The following is a 27,395-nucleotide window of genomic DNA, read 5'->3' as shown; positions in this document are numbered from 1 at the left end:
GGTGATTTCCATATTATGGGTTTATTGCAAGTACTTATATATTAGTTTGTTTTAGGTTTGGCAGCTATGGTTGTGAGTTACTTCTCTTTAGTGTTCTCTTACCACAGTAATCTTTTACACATCATTCATAATGATCTGTCAGTTTAGTGTGGAATTTTTAAAAAGGATTGAAAAACATTGGGTTCAACTGAAAATATATTTGAAACTTTGGGTTATATTTTTCTTAAAGAATTGTGATGAAATACGTTTAAATGTTTAAAAAGCAAAAGTCATTGTAGTCAAAGTTTGCCAAACATGAAGAGACAAAGGTGTAAAAGATGAGGGGTACTGCTAACTTGGCACCGCCTAGTAGGAAGCCTTGGATTGCTGGAGTGCCCTTGGGTACAATGGGAAATTTTGAAAACAAGGGTAGATAGAAAAAGACAAGGTGGAAAAGACCCTGCCCCCCCACACACACACCCCTCCAAGATATCCTTAAAATGGAGAAAGAGAACACGTTTTGAGACATGGAGGAGAATTGACTTCATCTATTTCACAACTTTCAAAGGTCAGGGAGGAGCTGTGAAAAGACAGTCATGAAAAGTTGTTCATTAGAGTGCCAGCACTGAGCTATGCACTTATGAATTAATTGATATAATGTAACAGCTCTGTGAGGTAGATTCTATTATTTTGCCATGCGTAAAATGGGGATACTGAGATTCTACAATTTAAATAACAGGCCTGGAGTCCATCAGCCACTGGATATGGGCTGGCTGACTTCAGTGTCTAAATTTGTAACTGCTTCCACTGGGCTTTTTATTAATGATCATTATAATAATAGTTGTAATTTTTGTAGCTAATAAGAACAGTGCTATCAACATATCAGTGCTTTTTCTTCATGAATCTTTAGGAACAAACAAACCACTTCCTGATATGATAGAAAACATAACCTTCTGATATTTGATATCTGATATTTTGATAACTGCATATTAAATATCTCTACCACTGTATGGAAATGTTAAAAATTTTGATATAAAAATACCATTAATGGGTTAGATTTGTCTTTATAATGTCGAAAATATTGCATTACTTACAAGCAGATTGGATCAAAGTTGCTCTGATTTCAGGGGTGAGATAACCGAATTCATTGGATGTGAGAAAGTATCAAGTGATTTTTTTTTTCAAGTGATATTTTTTATCTTTGGACACATTTCCTTCATTACAACGTGGTCTTTAGGAAATAGGGGCCAAACCCTTTAGTCTAAATTATGTATTTCTATTCTTAATGACTTTTTGTTACACATCAATGGTTAATGGTTACAGAGAAGATTATAGAACATTTTTTATGTCAACGTTTTTTTCACCACAATATTATGCAGGATTTTCCAGTTGACTTTCTGCTCTTTCTCAAATCCAAACTGAAATCACAGAAGCGAGGGAAATATACCCCTTTACTCTTACCAATAAAAGGCTTGTTACTGTCTTTATTTATACATTTTCACAGTTGCCTGAATCCAAAACCACACAGACCAAAAGTGAAATATAAAATAGTTTGCTTGGAAAACATTTGCCGTATGAAGTAATTGTCACTAAATACTTCGGATTGACAAACTGGTAAATTTCAAATGGTTTTGAATAATACTTCTGCTAGAGTAAAATTAGCAAAGTTTATGAAAACTTTCATAAATGGGAGCCCAGGAAAATAAAATCTAGGAGAATTTTATTAATTAATATAGCTCTCTGTGATTTCAGTTCTGGTTAATTTCTTTATCAACAGTCTTTTATTCCATGCATGCCCATGGTATTATATTAGTTTTGCCGAGATATACTTTTATAAATCAGCTTTGCATCTTTTTTTTATATTATGTAGTTTTATGTGTTTGTGGTTGACATTTTTAAAATAAGCAATAGTTTTTGGCATAATTAGACATAGAATATATGACTTCATATTTCTGAAATATATTTTAATGTTTTACTAACATGTTAAGGCAATAGGAAAGGATTTTTTTTCCCAAATCTAGAATCTTCCCCCAAATACTTTGTGATATGCTGAAATAACAAGATTTGGGGCTATGTCCTAATAGAGACCAAGCTCAGTATCAGTATTATTTAGGTAATAGAGTGTCAGATCAGATCCAGGGAATGAACTGGGGTTGGGGAGGAGGGCTCTCCTAAGGGCTTCTGGTAAGTGGAGATTTGGGTGCCTGGGCATAACTCCATTTGCCCACACAGTGAGGATGTAGCTTTTCTGGCACTGGAATTGGCTTCAGAAATAGGAGTAGAGGCAGTATATCTGTAACTGATTTGTACTAATATCATAGATTGTTTGAGGGCATAGAGACTTGAATAGTGATGAAACTCTGAGCAATAAAGGACAGTGTGCAGCAAGAAATTCAGCTTCTCAGGTCTGATAGTATCATGGGCAATTGTATGACCCTGTTAGAGATTCTTGGGGCCAAAGGACACTGCATGGCCACAGCTGTACAGCTTCAGCATAGAACAATATATGGCCGTCTTGTATCTGATAAGATTTTACAGATAGGTTTTATTTAAATTCAGAACTTAATCTAAACCTATAGTGAATTTGTACATATGTGTATTGGAATGGGAGTTGATTACAGATGGTTTCATGCCAAACTGTGGTCTATTGAAATGGAAGCCTTTATTTGGAACAATAGGATCTTAATTGATTGCATTTAAAATATGCATTTTCTGCTTTGGAAGGATATAATTAATATTATTCTATGTTCTTTCTACATAGAACTAAGTTATTTTCATTTTGTTTTATGTTTTAGAGTATGCTTATGTTTTATAATGTTACTATAAAATTTATATGGCTTTATGTTATTTTCTAGTTAGTATGTTTATAAAAGGTTGTGTTTTCAAGTAGACTATAAGCCCTTTGTTTATAGTCATTGCTCACATACAACTTGTGTTTTCTGCAAAGGGTGTAGTGCCCTGGCAAAATGAATGGAGCCAAGTAAAATCAACATGGATTCCAATTTATGATTCAAGTTCAGATTTTATTTGTTTCCTTATACTTTTTATTTATCAAGTTCAGATTTTAAAACCAGAACTATATGCATGTGTCTTGCATTATAATTGTGGCTAATACATTGACCAATATTGTGTTAATAAAGTCAAGATGTGAAAATCAAAATAATGGTTGATTCTCTCTCTGTAATAGAAGATAACTTGGTCTCATTGGCAATGGCCTGTCTACCATCTCCCTTGGTTTACTGAGGAGTACTAATTTTTTTTTTTTTACTTTTTTTTTTTTTTTTTTTTGAAAGCCTGGATAATGCAGAGGGCTTTCAAAGAAATACTGATGGGACCCAATTTCTTTGTCTTTCAAATTCCTTTTTCTACCCTCTATGTTACTTATTTCAGATGTTACCTATTTTAACTGAAGTGTCATTGTGAAAGGAGCTAAGAAAAATGAAAAAAAAATAAAAACTGATTAATACTATTGCTGTTTCCTTTAGATAGTGAAAAATTATTTTGGTAACTGCATTGAATGACTGACCATGAGAATTGGCTTTCCCATTAATGAATGTGCTAATGTTATTCTTAAATTTATACAATAAACATTAATTTTCTCTGAATCTTGTTGGAGAACTTTTACATCTAGGTTCTCTATGCTTCTGTCTCTCCTCAAACTGTGATCTGCATATTCTTCATGATTTTATCAATAAGGGAATCATTAGGAGAAAGATTGGTGTATTCTATACAAGGAATTAAGTTCCTGGGTGTTTAATGGCTCAGTTTGGAGGATATTGGTTAGTCTTACTAGTTTTTAATTATGGTTGTGAGGCAGTGGGGGCCTTTAAAACTGTTGTTACTGAATCTGAATTCCTATGACTGGATGGTTTTTCTTGAATTATTCATTTAAAATAATATAGAAATATGTTCAAATGAAGTATCTTTCTTACTTTATCACTTATGTTGATCTAAAAGAAGAGCCAAGATTAATATTCTCTTAAGCTTTTCTTTTTGAAAACCTTTATTTAAAACTTTAAATATCAGTAGATGTTCATATAATACTCTCATAAATGTTCTCTTTTCCAAAATTGGATTTTTTATTAATAACAGTGTTCTACTGTATGTGAGTGGATGATATAAGTTTAAAATTATGCATTATTTACAAATTAAAAATCCAACTCGGACTTACTCATCTTTAATGATATAATCTATACATTTTTAAAATAAAATTCTACTTTATTACTTTTTAGGGAATACCAGGATTTCCTGGAAACCAAGGATTAATGGGACAAAAGGTGAGCACTAATGGAAGTTGAACGATTTGGGGCTGGATCTGTTTATTAAAAGGGTAAAGTGGCGATGTCTTCACATAGAATACATTCTTACCACCATCATGGCAGCAGTTAATTGTTCAAATATGATATAATTTCAGAAGTTATTTTGTCTTTTTAACTACTTTTTTGTTTTATACAGATAATATATATATATTATATATATATAATAAATATAATTTGGATTTATACATGTGCTGTCTATTTTACTTTGTTTACTTTCATATCTTGTGCTCTTAGACCATCCTTTTAGGATAATTTTACTACTTCCTGAACCATACCTTTAGCGGTTCTTTTAGTACAGATATTTGGGAACCAGCTTTCAGATTTTATCTAGGTATCTTTATTTTACTCCTGGTTTTGAAGAATAATTTTGTAGGGTATACGACTCAAGTTTGACAGTTATTTTTGCATTAACACATTGAGAATTTTCTTCTGTTGTCTCCAGGCTTCCATTATTAACTATGAAACATCTACTCTCATTCTAATTATTGTTCTTTTGTAAGTGATCTCTTTCTTTGGGATTCATTAGGATATTTTATTTGTCTTTCATGGTCTAAAACTCATTACAATCTATCTAGATATGCATTTCTTTTTATTCATCCCAAGGGATAATTCAGTTTGTTTCCTAGCTCTGTGGAAGACATCACTCATTAGATCTCCAAATGACATCTCTTCCAATCTTTGTTCCCTCTTTTTGGAATTACAGTTACATGAATTTTATTCCTTCTAATTTCATTCTCCATGTTTCTGAAGAGCTTCTTATTTTCATACCCTTGATTCTTGTATTTTGATAAATTTTTTTGGATATATTTCCTACTGTACTTATTCTCCCTTTACTGTGTCTACTCTGCTGTTTAAACCATCAATGATTTAAAACAAAACAATCATACTTTTCATTTCCAGAAGTACAACTTTGTAATAACATCTTTTTATTCTTGATAGCCTCATAGTCCATTTACAGTCCTAATAGTCTTTTATGATTCCATTCTTTATTTTGTAAAGATCTAATATATTGTTTTAAATTCTGTTTCTAACAATTCCAGTATCTGCAGTTTTTTTATTTCTGTTAACCCTCAGTCTTGTGGCTTGCTGCCGCCTTTTTCTTTCTTGATGAATATGAGCTCATTGCTTCATGTTAATTGATGTGAGCTATGTTAGCTTAACTGGGGCATGGAGAGCTGCCTCCTGCTGCTAGTCATGGATATCACATCAGCCCCCTTTAAGAGTCCTGAGTGGTCTTAGGTATTAAAGATTCCTGCCCTCTTCCCAAGGTGTAGCCCACCATTCAGTTTCCCATGTGCTCTAGACACCTCCAGCCCTCTTGACTTTTGCATCTCCACCTCTGGCAAGATTTCTGCATAGTTCCAAATCCTCATTATCATAGTCTCAACCCAGAATATATTTTATTAAAATAAGGTATCTTTGAAGACCTCTCCAACTTCTTATAAGATTCCTACTCTCTCACAAAGGATGTTCTTTCCAGGTTTTTGTTGTTATTCTTGTTCATGATTTGAAGACTCCCTTAGAGTATCTAGTTAGCCACAACCCAAGAAACTAAAGTATAAATGCTATTGTTCTGTATCCTATATTTTCTTAATTTATATTTGTATCATGTTTCTTAATCTGTAACAGAAAAGATAGTTTTTCACATGCTTTTTTTTCCCGTTATCTTACCTCACCAACTATTTGTTGAACTTTCAGGTCTTCCTTTGAGACAATGACATCATCCCTCCTGATTTTCTCATAAAAATATTTGACTTCGTGATTCCACAGACCTTAGGCCCAAATCTTTAAGGTGTTATGTTCCTGATTTTCTACCCTATGTAAGCTTCTGTTTTACAGTAGAGAAAGGGGAAGCAGACTGATTGGGGTGATTGGTATTGAACTTTCATTCCATAATGATTTGGTAGGAAATTCCTAGAAATGATTTGATAATTTACAATTTTAAATTTGATCTGTATTTGATTTTAGGGAGAAATTGGGCCTCCAGGACCACTAGGAAAAAAAGGAGCTCCGGGGATTCCTGTATGTTAATGTCATTGTGATCAGGGTGTTTGAAATACAGTTACTATGTATCAGGAGTTATTTTTTTGGAGTTTGTAAAACTGGGGGCTGGGTGGGGGGTAACAATGACATTTTAGGAGTCCACAAATCCCTTTGTATGAAAATGATTATGTCCATTTTTCTAGAAATTCTCAGATTCTCAAATTTGGTCCCCCAAATAAAGATCAAGAACTCTTAATATAGATAAGCCAGAAAACAAATATTCTATCTATTCATTAAAAGACTAAGTACCATGAAAATTCTAAAACTTAATAAATGTTCTCTTTTCATTTTTTTTTTAAATTACACATTTATTAAACTAATGAGGGAGAATATGTTCAGAAGAGGTAACAGGAATATCCTAAGTTAGTAAATAAATAATTTTGGCAGTTTTGAGAGTGGAAAGGGCAATATGCATTTGATATTAGAAATTATGAAAATCCTATTGTTCGTGTGCAGGATTGCATAAAAATTACTAGAAGCGATGTTGATTTTAACCTATGAATTAAATTGCCTATAATAGCTTTTTGTTTAAGTAAAACAGATCTCTTCTGTGTTTAACAGTTTATGACTTTATGTAAGTTAAAAACACAGATATTTTGTCCATTGCTTTGGTGAATTTTGCATATAAGAGTAAATAAAAATACTGTGTGTTAGATGTGAATTCAACTTTGAGGAGGTTTAAAAGAAGATTCTTCCCTTTAGAATGTAATTCTCTATCTTCAACATCACTACCTAGTCATTTGTTCATCGAAATAATAAACTTGGTTATTTACCAGTCTCTAAGTTAGCTTCCAGAAAGTGAAGGTATTGGCTAGAACTTCACTGAACTTTGAGAATATGTATATATAACATATCTAATGTTTTATACACGATGCTATGAACCAGTATATTTTACATTTTATAGTTGTAGTAATATCCTAAATTGATGGCAAAGCATAGTAGTGATGACATGGTATTTTCAATTTGATCATATTGAGATTATGTTTTCTGATGATACTAATTGCATGTTTTTTGCTCATCACATTTCCTTGGCTATGTTTAAGAGAAAGCAAATATTTTTAATGTATGTAGTGGTATTTGAGTAGAATCTAAATTAAATTAGTTCCTTGTTGCTAGAGTGATCATTGTTGTCATATTTTGAATCATATAGTTAGTTAAAATATGACCATTTTGTAACTTGAAGAGAGATTGTTATATTCAGAGAATTTATTGGATGGTAACTCAAAATATTATTTATGAAAATAGAAATTGAATGTAAAATTGACCAGGATGAATCTATGAAGAAACCTAATTATTAGCTATCTTGACAAAAGGAAGAAAGTGAGAATGTAGGGAAAAAAAATAAACATTTGTTTTTTTACTAGCTTTCCAGGAATTTTTGCTATTTATAGGTTATTTGAGCAACCGCTGTAGGAGGGCTTTGCTGGTCTCCATGCTAGCTTGTATAGATTTTTTATTATCCTTCATTTGGATATATGTGGGGAAATTTTCCCCATATTGTATTATATTGTAACAGATTAAATATGATGAGAATGTGCACCTTGGAAATGGATTTAATATTTTTTAATATTGTTTCCTAAATTACTCTCAAATCTTCCACTTAAAAATATAGGGTTTAATGGGACGTGATGGCTCACCAGGTCAGCCTGGAACACCAGGATCTAAGGTAAATAAAATAAAACTAAATAAGACAGAAAACTTAGTGGAAAATGACCATTTATGTACTCACTAAAACTTGTAATTTTACTGATTTTATTTTAAATGTGGTTTTAATTCTAGAACAGTCATTTGTAAAAATGAAATCTTAGACAAAAACTAAGCATATTAAAACAGGTTAATGTAAAACAGGTCTTGTTTAAGCTGGAAAGAGCCCAGAATCTCTCACCACTTGACCTCCTCCTCTTCTTATTGTCATCCCAAGGGTGGTGAGGATTATGTAGATGGAGTTCCAGGGAATTCGGTGCCAAACCCTACCAATGTAGACAATTAGAAATTATGATTGAGCATAGCCTTTCACCAGTTTCTAGGTTGTCTTCTTGATATTTATATTTAGTAGAATGTTTATGGAATTTTTATTGTAAAATGATTTGTGCATTTTATTAGGCATTCTCTCCTTCAGGACCGTGTGTAGGGTAGTATGTTATCTTTACTTTTCATCTTTATAAAAAATGTCAGGCACACCTGACAAATATGTTTAGGATGTCAGGTTTATTCTCAAAATAGAACTGAAATTGAATACCATGGTTTGACCATTTTCTAGGTATATGGAATCCTGTGCTAAGAGAGCTTTTTTTTCCCCTTGGTTTATTAAAGGGTCAAGTCAAGTACATTTGGCTAGACTCAGACTATTCTCAACTATTCAGTGAGTAGAATGTAGGACAGCCTTCCAAAAGGAAATGATGGAATTGCTTTTTGGAAGAATTAAACCTTTAACTAGACATTGTCCCGGGGAATAGACCCTGGCATATAAAACAAGATGAGTAGATGAGCTAATCTAGTCTACTTTTAATTTTAAAACTATTTAGAGAATACAATAGGATAAAATATCATAGGACCCCAATGATCAGGGGAAAGTAGCTGCCCTTTCACCAGTGGTGGACCCTCATGAATCCTTGGAGTATTGTGTGTCCTAGCAGTAGTGTGCACAGAATTGGTATAAAAACCTTGCCAAGTGAAGATTATCCATAATTTCTCAAAGTCATTTTCTAAGAAGATACAGAGTAGTTATATACTCTTCAGTAACTGGGGTACAGTGGACTCCCCAGGGTGTTCTGGATGCTCTAATTCTTAAGAATTCAGCCTAGGATTTCATCAGCTTATTTTTATCAGCCACTTCACATTGTTAACACACACTGAGCTGGATAACAATTAAATCTGCTGGAATTTCAATAAAAGATTTTAGAACAATACTCTATGGCATCCACCACTTGAGTAGATTCTGCTGATAAGGCTGGGAAAGCAGGTGGCTCTTTCCAGGATCAGTTTGTTTATTTTTATATGAATTACTATAAAGTCTTTTCTCTCTCATCTTGTACTTATGCAATTATTTTGTTAAAAAGAGATTCAGAGTCTTAAAATTATACCTCTTAAATGTAATCTTTTCAGTGAGATACTTCAGCTATTTTTCGTGTAGTATGTTAGCTCAGGTGTTCCGCAAATAGCAAGATGGTAAATATTTTAGTCTTTCAGGGCCTTATAGCTTCTGTTACAGCTACTCAGCTCTGCTATTGTACTGCAAAAGCAGCCATGGCTTACTATGTGTTCTGGCAAACCTTGATTTACAAAACCATGCACTGGGCTGGATTTAGCGTATGGACCATAGTTGACTTACCTCTGTGTTAGTTTATTTCTGTTTGTTTTGTCAACTAACATGTTTGTAGACTATGCCTTCAGTGTCAATTAGTATGAATTTTAGAGTGGCACAAAAAAAGCTGTATTAAATGGGGCAAGGATGAGGCTGAAACTCTGTGGTAGAAATTTAGAAAACTCATTTGGTTTATAATATCTTATTTTTTAAAAACCATTAAACCATACTATATTCTAGTTTTGAATATTATTATCTAAATGACATTAGGATATGCTAACAATCAAACCCTGTAACTTGCAGCAAGTCTTGTCACCTCTGTGAATTTCCACTTAATCACTTGTTTAGGTAGAAATGTTCTATGGCTAAATTAATGCTGTTGTGTGTTGTTTAGGTAGAAATGTTCTATGGCTTAATTAATGTATTTAATTAAGTCAAATATTGTGTTTATATGTTTCTCAACCTGAGGAACCTGGGAAAATTTTCAAAAGCTGAAAATGAAGTTGGTTACCTTTACTTATTAGTATACTGTTTGGCTTTTGCTTTTGCCAGACATTGACAAGGTAGAGATTTTAGCTTTCAAAGTATTTTTGAAAACCAGCACTATCTTTGACAGTCTCTCCTTCTTAACCAGCAGACATGTTCTCTCTCTATATATATATATCCAACCTCTTTTTTAATACTTTTATATTCACTGCCTTGTCAAGTTGGTCTTGCCTTCTGAGCTTCTGTTAGAAAGGACTACACTCAAATCCTGAAAAAGAGCACAAAGCAAATGTTTTCTGGTTCATATTTTTTCAAAAAAGCCACTGTACAGTTGAAGCTAATATTCTGTCAGTTGCATACTGAAAGGTGAGTCATCCTGAGAAATTGAAACAGGGAAAAGATGAAGATTCTCAATGTATAGGATGTTATTAAAATACATGGCTCTGGCTTCTGGAGTATGGAGATCCAGCTAATTAGCACTGGTCACTAAGGATTTGACTCTTGTCCACTACTTGGAGCTGCTAGCTTTAAAACATGCTTTTAGAAGCTTTATAAATATGGGGACTCATTCCTTGCCTAAAAGAAATTTTCTTAATAAGTAGGCTTAAAAAAAATAAGTAGGCTTAACATAGTCTATGTTTCAAACAGTTAGAGAATTGAAAATGTAAAAATTATTTTAAGTATATTCCCTTAAGTGTCTATATCAGGTATATTGTGACTACTTTTTAAAAAAATTCAAATGGTTTGATGCATTGACAGGGAAATAAAGGTGAACCTGGACTTCAAGGGATGCCTGGGGCTTCTGGACTAAAGGTAATTATCATTTGATGCTTTTGGAAATATATTCAAAGAATTATAAATCCCCTTCATTATTTGATGAGATTACCATTTTGTATCCCTTAAGAAAAGTTACACTATATGAAGGATTATCTTTATTACAGAATTAACAAATGTGAAAGAAAATGGCCAATGTGAAGTTTCATTTGTCTTTTGGATACTTTGTCATGGTTTGGGTAATAAAGACATAAAATACCCTTTGGCTTCATTTTTCTAGAAACGGTAAAGGCCATATACTAATGTGAACTTCCTCTTTGGTCCAGAGAATATTACTTTCATCTACAACTGAAAGAAAGTGTGTCTGGCTCCCACAAGTGGTGCTATTCCTTTGTTTGCTGATTGATGGGACTTTAGAGTGGGGACTCACCTCGCTTTATACCAGTTTCCTCCAAACCAAAGGGTTAATGTTTATTTCAATAGGATTTTCAATTCTCTTCCAGCCTTAAACAATCTACAGTAATATTCAGCAGCTCAGGAATGGGCATAGTAAGTAAAGACGGCAAAACTGTTTCTACAAAAGAGAGAGTAGGCTTTGTCAATGTGATAGAATTATTGGTAAATCTATTGGTAAAACTCAAACCAAAAAACCATGAAGCCAGTACAGGATCCATCCCATATCTTACAGATATTACCTAAATGTCACTGATGCATCATCATTCTAACTTTCAGAAAATTTCCTTATGTAAGACTTTTAAGAAATCTTTATTTCATAAAGGAAATAATCCCTATGAGATGATGAAGAGTGGAGGAATTAAGTTGTGGAACATTATCTACACTAGAAACAGCTCAAGAATTTACTTCTAAGAAAATAATATTACACATGTATGAATTAAAAAAAGAAGTATATATACAATTTAGCTACAAAGATGTTCACATCAATATTTATGAAAATAAAAATTGTGAAAACTAATGTTTAATGATTAGCATTTTATTAAACAAATATGGTAAATCAATACAGTAAGTACTATTTTATAATTTAAAATTACGTTTTAGGGATCCCTGGGTGGCGCGGTGGTTTAGCGCCTGCCTTTGGGCCCAGGGCACGGTCCTGGAGACCCGGAATCGAGTCCCACGTCGGGCTCCCGGTGCATGGAGCCTGCTTCTCCCTCTGCCTGTGTCTCTGCCTCTCTCTTTCTCTCTGTGAGACTATCATAAAAAAAAAAAATAAGAATTAAAATTACGTTTTATTTTATTTTATTTTATTTTTTTAATAATAAATTTATTTTTTATTGGTATTCAATTTGCCAACATACAGAATAACACCCAGTGCTCATCCCGTCAAGTGCTCCCCTCAGTGCCCGTCACCCATTCACCCCCACCCCCCACCCCTCCTCCCTTCCACCACCCCTAGTTCGTTTCCCAGAGTTAGGAGTCCTTATGTTCGTCTCCCTTTCTGATATTTCCTACCCATTTCTCTCCAAAAAAAAAAAATAATAAAAATAAATAAAATTACGTTTTAAAAACAGTGGCAGGGACGCCTGGGTGGCTCAGTGGTTGAGCATCTGCCTTTGGTTCACAGCGTGATCCTGGGATCAAGTCCCACATTGGGCTCCCTGCAGGAAGCCTGCTTCTCCCTCTCCCTGTGTTTCTGTCTCTCCCTGTGTCTCTTATGAATAAATAAGTCTTTAAAAAAAAAAACAACTTGGGATCCCTGGGTGGCGCAGCGGTTTGGCGCCTGCCTTTGGCTCGGGGCACGATCCTGGAGGCCTGGGATCGAATCCCACGTCGGGCTCCCTGCATGGAGCCTGCTTCTCCCTCTGCCTGTGTATCTGCCTCTCTGTCTCTCTCTGTGTAACTATCATGAATAAATAAATAAAATCTTTAAAAAAAAAATAATTAAAAAAAAACAACTTTTCATTCTTTACTATGTCTGTAGTAATAACTCTAAATGTAGTAAATAAATCTAAATTGTAACCATCAATTATACATTTGAGATATATGTAGAGATAAAAACAATAGGGTTTTTCATAAGCAGTAGGTCTGCAATCTTTATGTAATTTCTGTTACCTAGGGAGAACAAGGAGCAGTAGGTCCCCCAGGAGAACCAGGATACCTGGGTTTACCTGGAATTCAAGGAAAAAAGGTATGTGTTATTTAGGAGATATAATTAACTTTAATCACCTTTTAACATAGAAGTCTTCCTTTTGTGATCATACTTTTAATGATAAGCTGACCTTTATATTTGGTATACGTATGATATAATCCACCCTATGACCATAGCTGGGGCATCTTTCATGTCTCTACAAAGGTGTTGTCTCTTAGATGAAGGCTTTGGATGCAGCGCATAGGTCAGAAAATGTAAACATATCCGTAAGTAATATCCTATAAATTTAGGTGGTTTTGCAGTCTGTCCGGGTGAGTCAAGAATTTTATAGGACAAGTATTCCATGTCAGGGGCTCTTACCAAAATGTGAATATTACTCTTACCAAAACTGGGGCAAAGTCTACAAAGATAAAAATCACAGCCCTAGGGATCCCTGGGTGGTGCAGCGGTTTAGCGCCTGCCTTTGGCCCAGGGCGCGATCCTGGAGACCCGGGATCGAATCCCACGTCGGGCTCCCGGTGCATGGAGCCTGCTTCTCCCTCTGCCTGTGTCTCTGCCTCTCTCTCTCTCTCTCTCTCTCTCTCTCTCTCTCTGTGACTATCATAAATAAATAAAAATGTTAAAAAAAAATTACAGCCCTAATGTTTGACCATGAAGTTCCTATTTATGAATGATTACACTACATAGAATTTCACTTAAAATTAATTCAAGGAGTTTAAACTACAAATCATGTATGCTGATAGAAAATGTTTTGGTGAGATAAGAGAGCAACACTTTAGATTCATAGTCTCTCTCTTTCTCCTCAAGTAAAGGAACCCTGAAGCTATATCTGTATACATAATATTTGGGAGTTTTAAGTCACCACTGACTGCCCATTTGTCAAAAAGTCAATGCCACTGCGAATGTAGATGTTTCAGGCTTAAAGTAAATATATTGGCTTCTATTTTGGAAAGGATACAAACTTATGTCTTCATCTTTATATCCCTTCCTGTTTTAGTTTTTCTCCATTTCATTTTTTCTGTTTTTCATGTATTATATACTTGGCCCCTAGGTTATTAGAACCAGTATGATCCTTGACTTTTTTGTTCCACTGAGCAGCTGGCAATACTTGCGGAGACAGGGATGACCCTCCTGACAGTGATTAAATGTTAGAAACTTAGTGAATATTAAGTAAACCTACTATGAATATATGTTTAGAGAAATTTCTTGTTCAAAACTTATGTTTTAAAAGATTGCCTATATTTTGTTTGCTATAAACACAAAACTCTCTAGAAAGCATGGTAAGGTAGAAGAGAAATTTGGAAACAGTGCCCAAGTACATCTTAGGGCAAGTGTTTATCTTTCTTGATATGTGGATTCATTACATTCCTATTCATGTCCTTGTAAGAACATGGACAATGAACTAACTGGTCTCAAATGCCTCCTCTAGCTGAAAAATCCTAGGAGTGTTTCTATTCTGGAATATGGATTTTCCCCCCAAAATTCATTTTTGAAGCCTATGTTTTCTAAAATACCATTTCAGCATTATGTGTTACTTCATTGTGTCCTATAATGTGTGGCTATGACTGGCCTAATGAAGATTTTCATTTGATTTCATAAAACAACAATTGTCAAAATGAATTGTCTTATGTTTGTTTAACCTCAGATGGTGATCAACATAGAAAAGTTGTCTTATACCTGGTAAAATAGAAATTGTAGTAAATTTTCCTTCCAAATGTAAGAGCACAAGCCAGTGTTTATTTAGAGCATCATTTTGACATAATGGGGTTTTACTCTCTTCCCAAATATTGTTTTGGAATCAGCTTCTGCATGTAAGGCACTTTCAGAATTTGTGTGAAGCCATATATTTTTCTTTCCTGTGGAAAAAATATGTTTACTTGAAAGGATGCTGAAAATCCTAGATTATGATAGACATTAAACTGCCTTTTTTCAGGGGGACAAAGGAAGTCAAGGTGAAAAAGGCATTCAGGTATGTTGCTGACTTTATTTTTGCTTGGCAATAAAAGCAGGACTTTGTTTTTTTAGTTCTTATGTAGCTTTTCCAGCTCCTTCCTGTTTCACCATCAGCATCTAAGCATTCAGTCCCAGCTTTCTGCTTGTATTCTAAACTTGTCAACATCAGATTTCATTTTACGATTCATCTCCACTTCACTGTTGAAGAAAACTTGGGAGCCAAATGATTCAACGGAACAGATACAGATTTTATTCCATATTTCTAATATCTTTATTTACAGAAAGTATGTATGTTTCCAGAAATGATTTGAAATGGCTTATGGCACAAATACATTAGTTCAAACTAACAGATGGAAGGAGAATCATATGAAAAAATTAAATCAGGCTGGGGAGATCTAGTGATTTAGAAGGATGTTTCATTTGGGTGTCTCTAGAATTTCTGGAGGCATAAAGGGAAATTACAAATTAAAGTAATAGTAGAGTTAGAATCTACTAAGGTCACATTCTCAACAATTGTTATTCAACTGTTGATTCAGTATCTTTAACTGGAGATATTCAAGTACTATGATTTCTTTAAGTTACTTTTGAAATTAGGAGTTAGGTGAATTTTAAGGAAGTGTCTGTGAGCTCTAGACACACATTCCAATTTTCCCTGTTGGTACTGAGTTTGGATGTCTCACAAGCACATGACTATGTCCAAAACAGAACCTGTCACCTTTCCCCATAAAACATCTCTTACTCTGTATTTTGTCTTGGTAATTGGAAGCACTAGGTAATGGTCTGAAGGAAGAAATCTTGAAAGTTATCTTAAAACTCAGACTCCTCTCTCTTCACCTGCAGTTTCACATCTAAATCTACTTGGAACTCAGCCCCTTCTCCCCATCCACACTGTCCTAATCCTTTCTTGTCATGGGTCTTAGATGACTGCTGTCATCTAAGTAAGATGTCCTCCTCACTGGACCCCTGGAGTGCAGTTGCCTTCCTTCCTCCCGTGCTCCGACCAGCATGTGTAACTAAGCTACACATCCACTGCTCAAGAATCCTTCTGTGGTGCCTCACACATTTCAGGATAAAGTCTGTCCCATAGGGTGCTACCTCCTTGACTAATAACTCTTTTTGGCCTCTTAGGGTTGAGTTGTTTCCCCTACCCTGTAGAAAGCCCCTTCTGTCAGATGGCCCTTCTGTGTTCCAGGAGTATCCAACCCACGTGTTTAAGTATGCCTTTTTATCATTCTTGAAATATTGGCTTATCTTTCCCATCACAGTAAGCATCTTGAAGGTAATAGTATCTTTGTTTTGGTGTCCCTGTGGGCCAGCAAATTGGTGTCATTCGATAAATATTGGGAATTCACTTAAGTAAATAAATGAATAAATCATGATTCAAGAGTGTTTTAAATTGAAATCACTAGATCATTGATGGATATTATCTTGGTACTTGTTTTCCTAGAAATTGCTGATTATCTTGTCTAACATAAGGATGATGTAGTACTTTCTGGGCTAGGACCCTGCATTGTATATAATGGATATCCATGTATTTATTACATGCACAAATGTGTTTATGTTTCTATTAATTTTCCTCTTTTCTTATTTGTCCTGATTTAAAGACCTTTATTTAAAATGTTTTTTACATACTTTTTCTGTTGAAGTATGACTGACATTTAACAGTATATAGTTGACCCTTGAACAATGTGGGTTTGAATCCCCATTTCCACTTATATGCAGGTTTTTTTCAATAAATACAGTACAGTATCGTAAATGTATTTCTTTTATGATTTTTCTTAACATTTGCTTTTCTCTAACTTAATTATAAGAATATAGAATATAATACATATACAAAATATGTGTTAATTGGATTCTATTGTTAGGGTTCTCATCAATTGTGGACTATTAGTAGTTAAATCTAGGGAGAGTCAAAAGTTATACACAAATTTTTAACTTTGAGGGAGGTTGGTGTCCTCAACCTCTGCATTGTTCAAGGGTCAGTTATATTGCAGATGTACAACATAATGATTCAAAATGTGGATACACTGTGAAACATCATCACAGTAGTCGAGTTACCATCTATTGGCATACAGAATTAGAAATTTTTTTTCTTTTGATGAGAATTCTTAAGAATTACTCTTTTAGCAACTTTCAAATATACAATTTGGTGGTATTAACTGTAGTAACCATGCTGTACACCCATCCCCGGGACAGCTTTGTTTTATAACAGGAAGTTTGTATCTTTTCACCCTCTTCACCTATTTCACCTCCCCCCTTCCTTCTGGCAATCATTATTCTGTTCTCTGTATCTATGAGGTTGGGTGATTTGGTTTGGTTTGGTGGTTTTATTTTGTTAGATTTGACATATAAGTGAAATCATACTATATTTGTCTTTCTCTGTCTGACTTATTTCACTTAGCATTATGCCCTCAAGTTTCATCCATGTTGTCACAAATGGCAAGATTCCATTTTTTAAAATGTATGAGTAGTAGTCCACTCTTGTAGTGTATTTTTAATTTTTAAAAATTATTTTAAAGATGTCTTCTTGTCTTTGCATGTGTATAGTCAACACTGAATATAATTATGTCATAGAAATTAATCAAATGTCCACAGCCATTGGATTTTTAAATTATTTTCATGTTGTTAATGTTAGGTTTGACTCTTTTTCCTTCCTCTGAGAGACTAACCTCTGTCTCTTACATCATCTTACATATTTGCATCACTGCTTTTGTGACCTTTCTTCTTGACTACAGTTTAATACATAGTTGTGTCTTATATGTTATTGCATTGTATGTGTGCAAGCTAATAAATAATTTTTATTACATTTTAAAGGGCCAAAAGGGAGAAAATGGAAGACAGGGAATTCCAGGGCAACAGGTATTTTTGTTTTCTCTGATAGACAATGAAATGACATCACATAACTGGATGGTGTTGGGAGAGGGTTACTTGCAAATGGAAACAATGGATACTGCCATACAGTGGTAGTATCTCCATATAGCTACTGTTCAGTCTTGATTTTCTTTCTTGCAATGTGAGTAGTTGAAGCCTATAAGTAGTGGAGAAATGTATTTGTTTCCTGCTTGTGTGCTCAGAGATATAATTTACTACACTAGAGATGTATTAAAATGCTATCTTGAGGGACTGTGTTATAGAATAGATACATAGTAAGATTGTCTTGCTTCTTCCCTGACTAAACTCTCCTCATTAAGTAGAGCTTCAGGGAGATTGCCATATGGCCTGCAAGTTCAGTCAGTGCAATTTAAATTGCACCAAAAGACACATAAAAGTGATTTGTACTTCATGTTGCTTGTGTGCTGCCGAACTGCCAGTAGTTTAGTTCAGATCCAACTTGGGCCACACTTGGAAGGGAAAACTGCACATATGAGTCCCCTCATGGGATAGACCTCTTTCAAATGTGACATTACAGAAAGATTCACTAATTAATCTGGTTCTGGAGATAGGAGGATAAAACTGAGTAATGTCTTCAAAGACAGGGGTCTCTGTGTCCCTCACCTGGAGAAATTTGAGAAACCATGGGGGAGAGGTCTGAAAGCATATGGTCACAAGGTTGTCTGCAATATAGGATGGAAGGTGAGTGCTAATAATCAGAAGAGTTGAGAATTGAGAAACTAACAAGAGCAAAAATAACTAAGAGGAGAAATGGAGAATGGACTAAGTTTGCCTGCATGCAACTATGTTCAATAAAATGTGTCTTTTAATTTTAGTGCTCCTCCACTTGACTCAGATCCTCTTGATGACACAACCATCTACGTCCCCATTCCCCTCATTGGCAATGCAGGCTGATCCCCTTGGTTGCCCTAAATTAATCACACAATATGTATAAACAGCTGTTCTCAAAAGAGAATCTTCACCTCTTCTTCCATTCAACCTCTGTAATCTAGGCCTTTCACCAAAAATTCTTAAAATAACTGTCTGAAAAGAAGGCTATTTCCTGTGGAGTCTGAGCTCACAACTTAGCTAGGTCCCTGGCTTTCAGAAGACACTCTCTCCACATTTTCCTTAACATGTTTTTTTTTTTTTTTCTCTCACTTTTCAAGAAAAATAGCGGTCTGATCCCTCGGCAGGAATCAAGTTCCCCTGAAAGCTTCTGCCCTAAATTTGTTGGATGGTGCATTTCTCACCACCAGGAACTCTGAGCCCTGCTGGAGTACCTGGGAGTCAGAGCAACTATTGCTTTTCAGCAAGTGAATAGTTGGCCCAGGCTCTTTAAATAATCAGTACTAGTTACCTGTCCTCCTACCAAGTGCTGCCAGTGTGTGCTTTCTTGGCCTCTGTTTTGTTTTTCGCTCATGAAATCATCCTAGTGAATTCTCAGATGACTCTAATTCATTTCTAGTCCTGAGAACTCATCTCTTCTGTCTTTTCTCTTACATGAGCTCCAGTTCTAAGGTTACATCTGGTAGGGAAAACCCCTGTGTTTTTTTTTTCAGAAACCTCGATATTTAAAGAATAGTCTTGCAGGGTTTTACTCACTATTTTTATATGAAAACTTAGTGGGGTTTTTTTGCTTTCATTTTATTATATTTTTACTTTTTAAAGATTTTATTTATTTACTCATGAGAGACAGAGAGAGAGAGGCAGAGACACAGGCAGAGGGAGAAGCAGGCTCCATGCTGGGAACCCCACGTGGGACTCGACCCCAGGTCTCCAGGATCACTCCCTGGGCTGAAGGTGGTGCTAAACCGCTGAGCCACCTGGGCTGCCCTTGCTCTCATTTTAATTTGAGAATCTGCCTCTGTCTGTTGCCAGACCTAATTTGTCTTCTCTTTGGTCTCATCAGGGTAAACATGTTCAAGGAACCTAGAGATGCAGCAAATTAAATATTCAAACTCAAAATTCATTGTGTGAAATGTTATACACTAAATTTTATATTGAATTGTGGAACACCAATTTTTAATTATAAAGTTGAATAATGAAATCCTATCTGTGAATGTGCAAGCTCTACCCTTGTCCCTCAACTGATATTGGGTAACTTTATAGCCTGAGTGAATGAATTTCAAAAATGGGAAATTTTAATGCCTTTCCTGAAATTTTAATTTCTTCCTTATCTCTGTAATTTGTCATTGAATATGAATGAATGAATATGTGAGAGATGAGTAGGAAATAATTTAATAGAGCCATCCAGATGCATTCAGTGCTTGTAACAGTGAGCGAGTTTCCTGTGTGGGCTCATCAGTGTCTATATTACTTGGGAAGAATTCCAGAGCATATCTCACACTGCTTTTCTAACCTCTGAATTATCAGCAATGAGTGGTTTAGGCATAGGACACATAGGTATTTTCTTCCCTATTAATCACTTTTGATGGCATCTTTTGCTTTAACTCATCTTTTATAAGTAGTACTCAGGAATGAAACAGTTATGTAAATGAACATTTTTATATTATCCAGTTAGCATATTGCTTTGTCATTAGTTTCCTTTAAAAAGGCAAAAACAGTATCACATGTAATTCTCTCACTAATTCTGTCAGTACTTTTCAGGGATCCCTGGGTGGCGCAGCGGTTTGGCGCCTGCCTTTGGCCCAGGGCACGATCCTGGAGACCTGGGATCGAATCCCACGTCGGGCTGCCAGTGCATGGAGGCTGCTTCTCCCTCTGCCTATGTCTCTGCCTCTCTCTCTCTGTGTGACTATCATGAATAAATAAATAAAATCTTAAAAAAAAAAATTCTATCAGTACTTTTCAAATTGAAAACTAAAGTTTGATAAAATGTCAGGTAAAAGGTGCATGCCATGTTTCTAGTACTGTACCTCGCACATTGATTATAGTTTTTTTTTCTATTAATTTTCTAAGGGAATTCAAGGCCATCATGGTATGAAAGGAGAGGTATGTTTCTTTGTGTCTTATGCTCTATTTCAGTCCTTATTGCTTGCATTTTCAGTACTGTATAAATCTAGCTATTGACATCACAAACAGAAAATGCCTTTCAAGTTCATTTCTTAGTGATTTTCTTAATATGTAGATTCATTCAATTAGTTATGAAATGTTACATATCTGTGAATATTAATGGTTCTTCTTCTAGATTAGGAGCTAAGTTTTTTCCTTTTTGTCCTGCATATATTTCATCAGAGAATATCGTGTTTCTGTATTTGTCTCTCTAGAATTTAAGCTCTTTGGGAACAGGCTTGTGTCACATTAAATGTATTGCCTACACAATACACTCAATAAATAGAGGATATTTGTGGAGTTGGGTGGATGGGTGAATAAATGACAGTTTAATATGATGTGAAATTTCCCTTCTGATCAATAGTAGCATTTCGCAGCTGTTCCCTGGATAATGTACATTATATATATACATGTATATATTCATATGCTCATATCCTTAAGGAATTTTGCAATGCAATTATACCTTCTGAAATATTTAAATAGAACTTTTAAAGATTTATTCTGATTTTAGAGAGGTGAGAAGGGGGAGCCTGGTGTCAGAGGTGCCACTGGACCAAAAGGAGAGTCTGGGGTGGACGGCCTAATGGGGCCTGTGGGCCCCCAGGGGCAGCCTGGGGAAGCAGGTCCACAGGGACCTCCAGGACTAGATGGGAAGCCCGTACGTATTCTGCTTCTTTCTCAGTTCTTATGTTTTCATTGCTTTTTACTTAGTATGTACATGTTATAACCCCTAATAATTTGATGCAGGGGAGAGAATTTTCGGAACAGTTTATTCGACAAGTTTGCACCGATGTATTAAGAGGTAAGTCTCAAACAGATTTTATAACTTTTTAAAATTACTAAAATCATACAGATTCTTGGTAGAAATAATAAAAGATATAATTAAGATAAGAACATAAAGGACATTTATAATCTGTTTTTTCTCTAGATGGGTAGTTTATGAAGATGGAAATGATATGTCTCTTTTATAATCTTTTCAATAAAACAATTTATCGTTATTTCACCATGGAATTAAATTTTCTTCTCTGACATAATTCTGGTCATTAAATTCATAAATATGGATGTCTATAATTTGCCAATTTCTTTTTGGGGGGTGCTTTCACTCTCCCTCCCATTTTAAGCAATTGCTACAATAAAATGATTACACAGAACAATGAGTATTTCCAGAGTTAAATTCCTAGAAGTGAAATTATTGGTCAACAGATAAGCCTCTGTAAATTGTGAAAAATGATTAGAAATGTTAGTAATGCCCATTCACCATTTAAACGTAAGGGGTGGGACTTATTTGTTTTTAAGCTCAGCTACCAGTCTTACTTCAGAGTGGAAGAATTCAAAGTTGTGATCATTGCCAGTCCCAACATGGTTCCCCTGGTATACCTGGGCCACCTGGTCCCATAGGCCCAGAAGGTCCTCGAGGATTTCCTGGTTTACCAGGAAGAGATGGTGTTCCTGGATTAGTTGGTGCTCCTGGACGTCCAGGTGCCAGAGGATTAAAAGGTACTTAACTTCATATACATAAGCAAATGAACAAGAAAGGGTAGTTTTTTTGTACCTACACTCTAAACTGATTTAATTAGGCAAGAGCTCATCTTTGTTTTTATGATGACAAAAAAAGCTTTTGTCTTCCAAAGTCTTTAAACTTTGTCAACTAGTTAAAAAGCAATTGTTTTATTTTCTTAAAGCAATATTCTAAAGTAGAGAAAGGTTAAAGTTTGAAGCTTGTGAAATTATAAGTTAGAAATTTTGACTATGCACTTGGAGATTTTGCCTGAGTCTTTAATAAGAAGGTCTTTAAATAGAAAGTCCAAACACTATTTCCTTTATTTTGACTTTAGTAACTTGTGTTGTGTTATCGGAAAGATTTTTTCTCTTACAGGAAAAATCATGTTTTGCAACCAAACTTCCTAATAGCCCACAACTTACTTCTCTTAGAATGTTTATGTGAAATGTCAGTTGATAATTCTTTCCTTTTTATTTACTATTATGTGAGCAGTTTAGATGTTCAAAGTAATAAACAGAAAGGGCTAATAATCCCAAACCATTTTCCTTTTTAATATTAGATCTTGTTACATATTTCCAGATCACTGATAATTTTGGTAATCTTTGCTTCAAAAATTATAATAATAAATGGCAAGCTATTTTTAAAAGATTTATTTTTTCTTTCAATGTGTGTATTAACAGCTTTGAAAGAAACAATCTAGGAGGAAGTGATTTTATAGGAAAAGTAAGCTTACTCTCATCTTTGACACTCTGTAGGCCTACCAGGAAGAAATGGGGCAAAGGGAAGCCAAGGGTTTGGGTACCCCGGAGAACAGGGTCCCCCTGGTCCCCCAGGTAAGACTTGCTATATGCTTGTAAATGTTGCTGCACATTTGGCTTTAAGAAAATCATCACAAATCTATGTCAAGAAATTTGAAATCAAGACATTTGTTTACTTTTTTGAATGAGTTGCATTCAACACATTAAGCTCTAACTCCTAGAATTTTCTTCCTCTATCATATTCATGAATCACTCAAGATTTTCTCTTGTTTATCATTTAGATGCTTTAGAAGACTACTCTGTAGACTAGTTATTGAATGGTTTTAGTGACCCATGCTTATCTAGCGTGTATCACTGTTCAGTCTTATGATTCTCAAGGAAGCAGAATAACTGTAATGGTAGACTCTTAAGTCACCCCCTGCTAGCTGTATTATTTAACTTGGTTATGCCAGCATTTCTGTTATGAAATGGTGATGAGATATTACCTGGATCATGACATTATTAGAAAATGATATGAGTTAATACATAGTGCTTTTGGAACAGTGAATAAATAACAATCATGTTTTTAATAAATGTGTACTATTATTATTTTATTTATTATTTATTTATTTTAAATATTTTATTTGAGGGAGAGAGAGAAAGAGCATGTGAGAGGGAGAGAAAGCATGAGGGGAGGGGGGCAAAGGGACAAGCAGACTTCCCACTAAGCAGGAAGCCCCATTTTGGCTCTCTCCCAGGACCCTGAGATCATGACCTGAGCCGAAGTGAAACACTCAACTGACTGAGCCACTCAGGCACTCCCTGTTATTATTTTAGATGTTATTACCTCATGAAGCTTTTGGGTAGATCAAAGAATTCAACAGTTTTTATGTAAAATACTTGAGACAATATCTACAGTTGTAGTTAAGTGTTAAATAAATGTTTCTGAGTAGTAGTAACCGGAATAATTAGTAGTAGAAAGTTCCTCAGACTGCTCTGCTCCATTTCAAAACCTGAATATTTTGTTATTTTGTTTAATCAACTTTAAAAGACCAGTATCCTAAGTTAACTGTCCTTCCTTTGAGCATACTAATTGAACTAATTAGACTAATTAGTCAATGGTTCACAAATTAGTGCTATAACACCTGTGTGTATATATTAATCACAATTATATCATGGTAATGACTATATATTTAAATGTGGAAACTTTAAAAATGTGTATAATAAAAATAGTCATCTTACTGTAAATATGGCACAACAGTGATGTTAATTGAGTTTTAGCTTACTGATCTATTCACTTGCTAATTTATAAAAATATTGGCAGAAGATATGCTGGAAATTTAGGCAATACCAATTAAAATATTAGGATGCTAGCTCAGTGTCTTCATCAGCATGGTGATTGCTGTATTGATATAGCTTAGCCCAGCTTTATGAAAATTATGGATTATTTTTGCATAGTTTTTTTCCAAGTGGAAGGTATATAGAATTAGCAAGAGATTCTCTCCTCTTTTCACATTTGTGCAAATATGTTAAAAAAATTTTTTTTCAGTTTAAGTTTCTTACAGAATCAGCTATATCAAAAAAAAACCAAACTCCTCTGTTCATATATTGCTCATGTCCCATTTTAGGTCCAGAGGGCCCTCCTGGAATAAGCAAAGAAGGTCCTCCAGGAGATCCAGGTCTCCCAGGCAAAGATGGAGATCATGGAAAACCCGGAATCCAAGGGCAACCAGGACCCCCTGGCATCTGTGATCCCTCACTATGTTTTAGTGTAATTGTTGGAAGAGATCCATTTAGAAAAGGACCAAACTATTAGTGTCTGATGCCTCATTCAGCAATCTAGGCATGGTGCTTTTCTTTTATGGTCTTTTGCATCTCAGGAAGATAACAACAGTAATCCCTTGAAAAGAAACTAAAGTACCTCGGTGTTTTTATTATTATTTTTTTCTTAAGGAAAAATATATAAAAGTTCACATATACTGATTTTAAAGGCTCTGCAGTAATTCAGAGCCTTTAGATTAGTAGCATTAACTAAATCTCAAGGGTTTCTTCTAAGTCCATTTATTTTAATCAAAGTTGAATATAAAAAAAAACCCACCATTGCCTGTTAGCCAGTCAATTCCAGTCACTGTGAAATATTTCACATTCAGCCTCCATGCAGCAGAGTATTTGAGTTCAATTTCATGTCTTTGTGAATTTCATGTTTCATATCTCATAGCACATGCTTGTACATTAGCCAAAACATGTGTCTGGTGTTGTTGGAAATAACATCAGGGTTGATACTCAGCTGGGACAGACAGTGTTGTCATACCAGTCATTTACTCCATTGTCTGCTTATTGGGTAGGGACAGTGGACTGCTGGTCGTTCAGTGTTTTGAATATCACCTCTGAATGAGATGAATGTGTTTCTTAAAGTACATTAGCAAATTCTCAAATTCGGTTAATGATTATGCTAAGAAAGTATTGATTACATTGGGAGTGGTCATAATTGTGTAACATTAAAAACATGTTAGAAGAAAGTTTCATTGTACCCCATCAATATGTTCAAAGGAAATGCAGGTTCAGGAATACTAAAAAGACTCCATTCTTCACATTAGCTTTGTAATTGGAATGTTTGTTGTATGCCTTCATTTTCCATTTCACTTATTATATGTGTATGTTCCTATTATGTTAACTTTTATTGTAGCAAAGCTTATGGGAATAAATGCTCTAGTTGAAAGGAAAGGTAACTCCACAGATCCTAGTATGTCTTGATATTTTTAGCACTTTAGATACTTTAAAATATTATGAACAGTCTTTGTGTACTGTACTTACTGCTTTTGTAAGGAACATATTTGAGATATTTCATCCTAATCATGCTCTAAATTTTGTTACATGCTTGTTATTCAAAGTTCAATAAAGTTTTGTACAACAGGCTTGTTTGCAGTGGTTTCTTTTTTATACATAATAGTAACTGTTGAGTACTATATCCACAACACATGGTCATTTATAAAATGGGTATACTTTATTAAATTATTTACCCTATTCTTTAAAAACATGTCCATCTGAAATAAAAACTTAGAAATTCCAGTAGTATGCTACTCACATAGATAGGTGCAGCACCTGCTTCCTGGCCCAGGAGTGGCTATTGATCAATTTCTAGCTTAACTGACATGTCATTCTACAACTTTGATGTGGACCCTAGAGGGGACTGAAGTCATTCAGTAGCAGAGCAGAGTCAGCCCAACGCTTGTTTTTTATTGTTTTTGCTTTTTTTAATTGAAGTGTAGTTGGCACACAGTGTTATATTAGTTTCTGGTGTACAGCATAGTGTTTGAGCAGATCTATATATTATACTGTGCTCACCACAAGTGTAGCTCCTATCTGTCACATACAATGCTATTAAAATACCACTGACTGGTAGCCCCGGTGGTGCAGCCGTTTAGCACCGCCTGCAGCCTAGGGCATGATCCTGGAGACCCTGAGTCGAGTCCCAGGCTCTCTGCATGGTGTCTGCTTCTCCCTCTGCCTGTGTCTCTGCCTCTCTCTCTGTCTCTATGAATAAATAATAATAATAATAAAATATTTAAAAATAAAATACCATTGACTATATTCCTTATGCTGTGCCTTTTATCCCTGTGATTTACTCATTCTGTAACTGGAAACCTGTATCTCCTACTTCCCTTAACCCATTTTTCCTATCTTACCATTCATCTCCCCTATGGCAACTATCTGTTTGTTCTATCTATGGGTATGTTTCTGCTTTCTGTTTGTTCATTTTGTTTCTTTAGATTCCACATATATGTGAAATCATACAGTATTTTTCTTTCTCTGACTTCACTTAGCATAATATTCTCTAGGTCTATCCATTGTTGTTGCAAATGACAAGATTTCATTCTTTTTTATGGCTGGGTAATAGTCCATTGTATATATGTACATCACATCTTGTTTATACATTCATCTATCAGTGGATGCTTGAGTTACTTCCATAATTTGATGGTTGTAAATAATGCTGCAATAAACATAGAGGTGTATATGTAATGAGGTGCAGGTAAGTAAACAGGTGATTCCAATACATTCTAAGAAAGGGGAAAATGCTATGGACTAAATTGTGTCCCTCCCAAAGTCATATGTGGAAGCCCTAACCCCCATGTGACCATATTTTGAGACAGGGCATATGGGTGGTAATGTAGGTTAAATGAGACCATAAAGATAGGGAACAAATCCTATAGGACTGATGACCTTGTAAAGAAAAGGAAGAGAGAAATCTTTCTACATGCATGGAGGAAAGGTCCTGTGATCACACAGGGCTTTATCAACAAGTCAG

At 34.9% G+C, this 27,395-nt stretch overlaps 1 protein-coding gene across 2 annotated transcripts in view; it reads left to right on the top strand.

Annotated features, from left to right (window-relative positions):
• COL21A1 (collagen type XXI alpha 1 chain) overlaps positions 1 to 26,002 on the top strand; it is a 240,435-nt gene extending 214,433 nt beyond the window's left edge. For both annotated transcript variants that reach the window (XM_049092201.1, XM_049092200.1), the window contains 13 exons: positions 4,212 to 4,256; positions 6,267 to 6,320; positions 7,954 to 8,007; positions 10,891 to 10,944; positions 12,980 to 13,051; positions 14,946 to 14,981; positions 17,780 to 17,824; positions 20,759 to 20,791; positions 21,363 to 21,509; positions 21,599 to 21,653; positions 22,148 to 22,348; positions 23,108 to 23,185; positions 24,718 to 26,002. In XM_049092201.1, the coding sequence (XP_048948158.1) occupies positions 4,212 to 4,256; positions 6,267 to 6,320; positions 7,954 to 8,007; positions 10,891 to 10,944; positions 12,980 to 13,051; positions 14,946 to 14,981; positions 17,780 to 17,824; positions 20,759 to 20,791; positions 21,363 to 21,509; positions 21,599 to 21,653; positions 22,148 to 22,348; positions 23,108 to 23,185; positions 24,718 to 24,905 (1,062 nt within the window). In that variant the 3' untranslated portion in view covers positions 24,906 to 26,002. The remainder of the gene's footprint in view (positions 1 to 4,211; positions 4,257 to 6,266; positions 6,321 to 7,953; positions 8,008 to 10,890; positions 10,945 to 12,979; positions 13,052 to 14,945; positions 14,982 to 17,779; positions 17,825 to 20,758; positions 20,792 to 21,362; positions 21,510 to 21,598; positions 21,654 to 22,147; positions 22,349 to 23,107; positions 23,186 to 24,717) is intronic.
• The last annotated feature ends 1,393 nt before the right edge of the window (positions 26,003 to 27,395 follow it).

This window comes from Canis lupus, chromosome 12 (genome assembly GCF_003254725.2).
Source record: "Canis lupus dingo isolate Sandy chromosome 12, ASM325472v2, whole genome shotgun sequence".
Lineage (NCBI taxonomy): Eukaryota > Metazoa > Chordata > Mammalia > Carnivora > Canidae > Canis > Canis lupus.
This window is presented reverse-complemented; position numbering and strand designations above follow the sequence as displayed.